Source organism: Cygnus atratus, chromosome Z, assembly GCF_013377495.2.
Source record: "Cygnus atratus isolate AKBS03 ecotype Queensland, Australia chromosome Z, CAtr_DNAZoo_HiC_assembly, whole genome shotgun sequence".
Taxonomy (NCBI): Eukaryota; Metazoa; Chordata; class Aves; order Anseriformes; family Anatidae; genus Cygnus; species Cygnus atratus.
The window spans coordinates 73,002,765-73,010,409 of NC_066396.1; the positions used below are offsets into that span (position 1 = coordinate 73,002,765).

At 52.1% G+C, this 7,645-nt stretch overlaps 1 protein-coding gene and 1 long non-coding RNA gene across 2 annotated transcripts; one reads left to right on the top strand and one right to left on the bottom strand.

Annotated features, from left to right (window-relative positions):
- Nucleotides 1-381: 381 nt before the first annotated feature.
- Nucleotides 382-4,190, bottom strand: TOPORS (TOP1 binding arginine/serine rich protein, E3 ubiquitin ligase). The gene is made up of 2 exons (XM_035564575.2): nucleotides 4,117-4,190; nucleotides 382-3,930 (listed from the first exon to the last, which is right to left on the bottom strand). The coding sequence occupies exon 2, from the start codon at nucleotides 3,847-3,849 to the stop codon at nucleotides 919-921; it is 2,931 nt and encodes a 976-aa protein (XP_035420468.2). The 5' UTR covers nucleotides 3,850-3,930; nucleotides 4,117-4,190; the 3' UTR covers nucleotides 382-918.
- Nucleotides 4,191-4,424: 234 nt separating this feature from the next.
- LOC118257024 (uncharacterized) lies at nucleotides 4,425-7,295 on the top strand. The gene is made up of 3 exons (XR_004781441.2): nucleotides 4,425-4,520; nucleotides 4,624-4,795; nucleotides 6,343-7,295. It is a non-coding gene; the product is annotated as an uncharacterized LOC118257024 (long non-coding RNA).
- Nucleotides 7,296-7,645: the final 350 nt, after the last annotated feature.

The window sequence follows — 7,645 nt, forward strand, 5'->3', positions numbered from 1 at the left end:
GCTACAGACAGCTATAACCCCAGGCTCTTCTAGGGTTGCACAGCAATAGGATGCAAGGCAGTAGACGCAGGCTGCAACAAGAGAAATACAAAAAAGGACATTTGAAACAACAACAGCAACAAATCCCAAGGAAATACTCGGACATTAGAAGAGGTATCACAGAGAGGCTGTGCGATCTCCAGTTTGGGGAACATTCAAAACTGCACAGACCCTGAGCAATCTGACCAAAGGTGTTTCTGCTTTCAGTGAGGGCTAGGATCTGACAACCTCCCAACCTGGAGTACCACCAACAGCACAAATGTCGGATGGTTTGTAAACCCAAAACTGAAAGAGAAATGTTCTGCTGGCAAAGTACACAGTCTATGGATTTAAATTCTTTATAAAAAAAAAAGTCTTATTGCTTTATTCAGATTTTGACATAACTCAATTTATGTTACTGGAAGTGTTGTTCAAGATCTATGTAGAAATTGCCAACTGCTTTTCAGCAGAGATCAGCTTAAACCCCACAAATCAAAATACAACACATCAAGAAACATTTTTTTATGAACTAAGCAATTTTTCCAAGGTACAAGAAGAGCAATCCCCATAAAATGTATTTTCTGTCTTTTGGTATGCTTTTGTTGTGTGTTTTGTTCTTAAACACAGCTTTGAAATAACTCTGTGGATATATTTTACATACCATGAGAAAATACGATGGCTTTATGAAATTATAGCTTTCGAGCAGTCCTTTGAGAAACCCCAGAAGTTACATACTAACAATGCTCTATCTTCTCCAGTGTAAAAGTGCATACACATTCAAGGGGTTTCCACAGTTCCCAAATGTCTTTTAACACACAAGTCACATCACGTGCTTTGTTCTCAAGGATGAAAAAAAGTTATTAAATTCAAAATTTTAAGAATTATTCAGTGTAAAATATGCTACATGTTTTTTTCTGGGGACTCAGACCAACAGGATCTGTTGACAAGTCTCTTTGGCAGCCGTAGTATCAACGGTGGTCTCTCTGGACACTCTAGTAAGGAAGACTGGGGTAAAGACAGTTGACTGGAAGGTGTTGCTTGTGCTCCTTGACCACAGCTAATTACAGTTTCTGTGTGAGTGGTGTTGCTGCTTGTCGTATCTGCTACCAGACTCTTCCCAGCTGCTTCTTGAGGCTCAGCATCAGCATTTCTCATGTCAATGTCACCATCGAAGTCTCTTCTTCCAGTAGGAATACTGTATTTTTTGGCTGCTTCTCCAGTTTCCTCGCTCACTCTGTAAACATCTTCACAACCTGTCATTCCCAGAAGAGATGATGGAGACTCATTTTCCCTCTCGTTTAACCTGGTTGCGCCTGTCCAAGTAACGCTGCTGTCACATTCAGTACTTTCTGGCTCCTTGCCACTGTCACTATCAATTGTAATCACCACTGGAGAGGAATGTACGTGATGTTTCCGGTGTTTCTTCTTATGCTTTTTCTTCTTCTTTTTCGTGTGCTTTGTCGGGTCTGTCACTTTTCCTTCATAGACTATCTCCACACTTGGGCTTCTCATTTTCTTCCTCTTTTTCTTATGCTTTGTCTCACTACTTGCTTGATTGTCTGAAAGGCTATCTTCGTTTTTGTAGCAGTCGCTGAGTTTCGAGAAATTTTTCTTGTGGTCATTTTCTCTCTCTAGACTTGTGCTCTCCTTCACTGCACTCTCCAAGTGCCGAGTTTTGTACTTCCTTTTCCCACCGGGCTTTTCGCTTTTCGTTCTGTCAGCCCCTCCAGACGGGGTCCCTGACCTATTGCTTGATCGACTCCTTGATCTGCGTCGTTCATAATAGTAATAATGTCTCTCATGTAGTCCCTTCTGGCTGTGCGGATCTGTCTTTTCAGTAAAAGACTGTAACCTGTACTCCGGACTAGCAGACTGCCTTGAACAGCGAGCACTGGACTGAGTCCTCCTCCTGCAGGAGGAGCCCTCTCCAAGTGTCTTTCGACTATAGAAAGCATAACCCCGGTGGTATCTACTTTGGTAACTGTCTCTTACATGACATTGGTCACTGTCTCTGCTCCTCGATCTCCTTTTGCCATGGCCTTTGCTACGCGATCGTGATCTGCTTACTTCCCTGGATGTAGTGCTCTCACGACTAAGGGAGCCTCTCTGGCTTTTTTGGGAGACACTAGTGTCAGGAGATCTCGACCTCCTCCTGCTTCTTTTGCTCCTATGTTTGCTGCTCTCTCTGCTTCTTGATCGCCTCTTTTGAAGCTGGCGTTTGCTGTGATGCTCCCTCCTAGACTGATGGTCATGACTGCCTTGACTGTTCTGTGAACAGGACTGCGGACTCCTGGACTTTCTCCTTCTGGACAATCTGTGATTGCAAGGGGAGCACATCATGTCCCTCTCCGAAGAGGGGCTCCAGATCGAGTCCTGTGGAGACAGAGCTTTTGCTTTACCTTTGTTTTTCTCCTCATCCTTCAACTCTGTTTTCTCGACTGCAGGGGATAAGGAGCTCCTACAGCTTCCTACATTCTCTTTATACACAGGGGAGCGTGGTGATGAGCTCCTGCTTTGTTCGCTGTCACTCCAGCTACGACACTGGACTGACTGCTGTTTTTTCACATCCTCCCTTTTCTCCTCCCTGATGGACTCCTCAGAGTCTGAGGACAGCTCAACCAGTTCTGGTGTCCTCTCAGCTAGTGGCTTAACATACCCAACAATAACACAATTGTCCAAAGAAGAGTCACTGTCATTTGAGTCAGCATTTGCCTGTAACTGAGTCTGTCGTTCGGTTCTCTTTGCAGCAGAGTCTTCATCAGAACTTTCTGATGTCTCCAGAGGAGAAGCCATGTTTGTACGGACCTCATCTGAAATGGAATAGGAAGGCCCTGGAGTTTCATCATCCCAGGGGGCCTGGCCAATACCAGTCATGGATGAACGGTGGTCTGGCCCGTGAGAATCTACCTCATCGGGAGATATAGTAATGATTGACGACTCTGAGTGGCTTCCTTCATCATATGACGGTGCAGGACAGTCATAATTGGCATGGTGATCGTATGCTTCTAAGTTAAATGGACAACGGGCAAAACTGATGAATTCATGGAGGAAGTGTTCGGTCCGATTCAGCAAAAATGGCTTCAAACTATCAGCGAAGGCCTGACTCTCCAGATCGTACCTGGTGATATTCCTGACAATGACATGGTGCACGATGGTAGCCAGAGACCCGTGGGAACCGAACAAGACTATAAGCTCTCGCCTCAGCCAGGGAACCAACCTGTGAAGGCAAGCGGCGTTGTGGAGGAAAAACTCTGCTGAAATGTCTCGGTAGCGGCCGCCGTCCTGAATGCTACGGACACGCATCCCCGTGCGGTACAGGGCCCTGCGGAAGCTGATCATCTCCTCCTCCGGAATGTGCCCCACATATCTGCCCTCTGTGCTGGCCTGTCTCCTCAAGGCCAGCCTCCTTATCATCTGCTGAATCTCCCCATCACTCTGCTGAACCAGCTGGCTTGACAACCCTTCGAACAAAATCCCATTATCCGGAGGGGACACTGTCCTTAGAGATGAGGAACTGCCTTGGTGGTAAGAGGAGGCGTCGTGTTCCCTTGTTAAGGTGGTCCGGTAACGAAACCTCTGGCCATCAGGGCTGGCAAAAGAGCCATTTTCCGTAGGCCTGAGTATGTATTCCTCAAAGTCATCCTCAGCACGAACCGTATGGAAAATGGAAAAGAAGGGCTGTTTGCAGAGCGGGCATTCTGCTTTGTTCTTCGACCACTCCTGGACGCAACGGAAACAGAACCTGTGCAAGCAACGATCTAGATAGGCGACATTGTCAAATCTGTCCAAGCAAATGGGGCACTTGGAGTCAGGGGACGCATCCGTTGGCATGGTCTGGTGCAGCTTGCTGGTGCTGGCTTTTGGCAGGAAATTGCTATCCCCTGGGAACTCCTTGGCGGCGGGGGCTGCGCTCTAGAAAAGGAGGAGACAAAGGGGTCAGCGAGGACAGACGGCGCACCAGGCACGGGAACTGACAACAGGTGCTCGTGTGCCTCGGGCTGCCCGAACAAAGGGGCTCCCGGTGACGGGGGGGCACCGCCACCGGACGGACAGACGGACGGACGGACGGACAGACGGAGGGTCCAGGCCCGCACTCACCGCCGCCGAGGCCTCGCTCCGGGCCCGGCCCGGCTCCGCGGCCGCCTTCCCCCTGTGCCGAGCACGGCAGCGGCCGAAGCCATTCCCGTTCCCGGCCCCGGCCCCAGCGCGTTGCCGGTCCCGGTCTCGGTCCCGGCCGCGGTCCCGGTTCCGGCGCTCCTCCCGCACCGGGCGGCGGCGGCCGCGCTCCGCCAGGCCCCGCCGCGGCTCCGACATCGGCGGCGGAAGTGCCGTTGCCACGGAAACCGGGTTCCAATCCCCCCGCCGCCGCCGCCGCTTCCCCGGCAGCGGGGCAACGGGCCGGTCGCCGCCTCATGGCGTCACTTCCGCTCCCCGCGCCGCCATCTTAGCGTCGGGCAGGCGCCGCCATGACGCGGAGGGACCCGCGGCCGCTGTGCCGCCTGGTGCGTGAGGGGGGGAGGGTGGGCCCGTGTCCCGATATCCCCGTATCGCGATGTCCCCGCCTCACGCCCTCTTGTCGCTTCCCCCCCCCCCCCCCCCCCGCAGGTGCTGGCCGCCGTGGTGCTGCTGTCGTGGGGCTACGTGCTGTACGGGGCGCGGGAGGCAGCGAGGAGGCTGCTGCAGGGCGGGACCGCGGTGCCCTGAGGGGAGGAGGAAGAGGAGGAGAGAGGCCGAAGGACGCCGCCCGAGGAGCTCTGAGGGGAGGATAAAGCGCAAGGTGCGTCCCTGAGGGAGGGCAACGAGGTGAAGGATCGCCGCGCTGGTTTGTTACAGGGAGCCGCGGGAGGGGGGGCGGCGGGGCAGGGCTGGTCCGGCTTGGTGCTCGTTGCTAAGTGGTGTGCACCCACAGACACCCGCGGATCTCCCAAATCGCAGAAAAATTAAGGTTGGAAGAGACCTCCAAGGTCATCAGGTCCAACCATCCCCCTACCACCAATGTCACCCACTAAGCCATGTCCCTAAGCACCAGGCCCAGCCTTTCCTTAAACATCCCCAGGGACGGTGACTCCACCACCTCCCTGGGCAACCCATCCCAATGCCTGACTGCTCTTTCTGAGAAGAAATGTCTCCTCATTTCCAGCCTGAACCTCCCCTGGCACAACTTGAGGCCATTCCCTCTAGCCCTATCACTAGTTATCTGTGAGAAGAGGCCGACCCCCAGCTCCCCACACCTTCCTTTCAGGTAGCTGTAGAGAGCAATGAGGTCTCTCCTGAGCCTCCTCTTCTCCAGACTAAACAACCCCAGTGCCCTCAGCTGCTCCTCACAGGACATCAGCACAGGCCTCTGTGCACCTGATAGCCCTGTCTGTTCCCAGGACAGGCTGGAAGTTTGCTAGCAAATTACATCCACCTGCACACACACACACAGTTACCTGTGGGGTTTGGAGGAAGATGCAAACGCTTTTGCTCACCAATACCAGGCACACGTGCTGTGATCTGCAGTCCTGGTCCTGGCACTCCCTTTGGGTTTACTCGCTCCAGTTATCCCAGTAGCTGCACCTGGGACATGCACCATTCCTGTCCCGGGGACTGGGGCTGAGCCCCTCCCCATCACCCACCTCCATCGCTGCCACCAGGACTCTTACCTGCTCCCACGTCTGGCATATCTGAGAGACCGCTGTCCACAAGGGTCCTCTTCAGTCCACTTCCTAAATGCTGCATGCACGTGTCAGCTTTTAGGCAAGGTCGGATCCACCTGGAGAGACCATCTGCAACTCCAGAGTCACCAAAACAGGCAGCTGGAAGCGTCTTTTCCTCACTGTGAGCTGCTTGTTCCTGCTACCTGGTGCTCACTCAAAAATGCTTGTGAAGAGAGGCCTGGCTCAGGCGAGGACACCAATCCCCTTCATGGGGGGCAATTCATCTGTGAGCTAGGAAGAAAGTTCTGAAAGTTAGTGAGATCACAATGTGGGGCGCGACAGCTTGTATCTGTGCAACTGGCAGGAGCAGAAGCCTGGTGGCTCCTCACCCAGAACCAGCCCCGACCTATGCCACCCCCTTAGACCCACAGACCTCCTTGGGCTGGGGAGCAGCCTTCCCCTGCGAGGCTGGGCTCTGCTCCCAGAGCCTCTCAGAGCCTCTGCCAGCGGCAGAGCTTCACCCACCTAGCGGGGGACTTGCTCCCATGTCCCGAGCAGCAGCCGCAGCCCTAGGACTGCCAGCAGGGCTCCTCACAAATACATAAAAATTGCCACAGGCTGCCGTGGTGCCCCTTGCAAAGGTCTCTGTGCAGACAGACAACTCTCTCTGCCTCTCTTTCTCCAGGGAGCCTTGTGCCTTCAGGGTAGCTGAGCTGCTGTGACCACCCTGAACCGCTTTACTCGTAAGCGGCCACCAGATGGAGAAGCGCACCGCAGCACCGCTCCCCAGCCCCAGCAGCGCTTCCCTGCCTGCCCCGCGGGTCTCCAGCAGCGTCCGGAGGCCCTCGGCTGCTCCCTAGAGTGCGAAGCAGAGCCCACAGCTCTGTGGAGCTCCAAGTAACCAGAGAAATCCCAGAAACTTGAGGTTTAGAATCAGCTCAGTTTCTCACGCTGGAGAAAATCTTCACTCTGGCTCTTGTGCCCGACAGCTGTGCGTTGTTCTGACGCCGAGGCCATAGGGATCAGTGTCCAGGATTAAGATCCTGAGACCTGGATTGAAAGTAAGTTAAGAAATTACTCAGCAGATACCTAGTCTCAGGAGAAAAGAGAATACGAGCTCAGTATATCAGCAGTAACAGTGTTAAAAATTCAGTTCCTGTGCAGTTTTGATGCTACTTGTCTCATTTCTTTACATGCTGACCTCTCCCCTCTAAAGAAGCTCCCTCTGAAGCTGCCCACTTTCAGTGCTACCACCTATGTTGTCTGTTCCACGTCCCCTTCCCTTTCAAACTCTGCTTGGCTTGCTCTCCTGTCCTTGCCTGTGGAAATCAAGGAGCAGCACGTGCAAAACCCCTCAGCTTGCACTGGGGGTGTCGCAGAAGGGGCCAGGACTCTCCTCACCCACAAAAATGCAGTGAAGATCAGAAAATGTTTCCTGTCCAAAATGGTATAGCAAATAAAAACCCTGCTTCAAGCTTTAAGCAGCATTAACCATTCAGATGCAATCGCCAGGGATGGCTGTTTTGCTAATGCGTATCATCCCTAAAGGAACATATTCATAATGCCAATGAAATCCCCTTCAGATCTTATTATGATTGTGTTAAATAAAGCTTAGCCTGTTTATGACAGCAAAGCTTGTTTGTTAGTCACAGAGTGTTTTGTTTGTTGGTTTAGGTTTCAGGGGGTTGTTTGGGAAAATTGTGATCAGCGTGCTTTTGATTAGCATCGCTAAGAGGCACTTTAGCTTAATGAAATGATTAATTGATTCATCCAGGTATGCAGCCACAATAACAGCTGCTTCAACCGATACAAAAGATTCCCCTTCAAATACGACCTTGCTTCACTAACGTGAGGCAGTACCCATGGATACATGTTAATTATAAGGTTGACAGGAATATGTAGGGATAGCTACTGCTGTAGCTGAATTTATTGAATGAAGGCTAATGGAAGAAAGTCAAGAAATGGAAACAAAATAATCAGCCAAACAG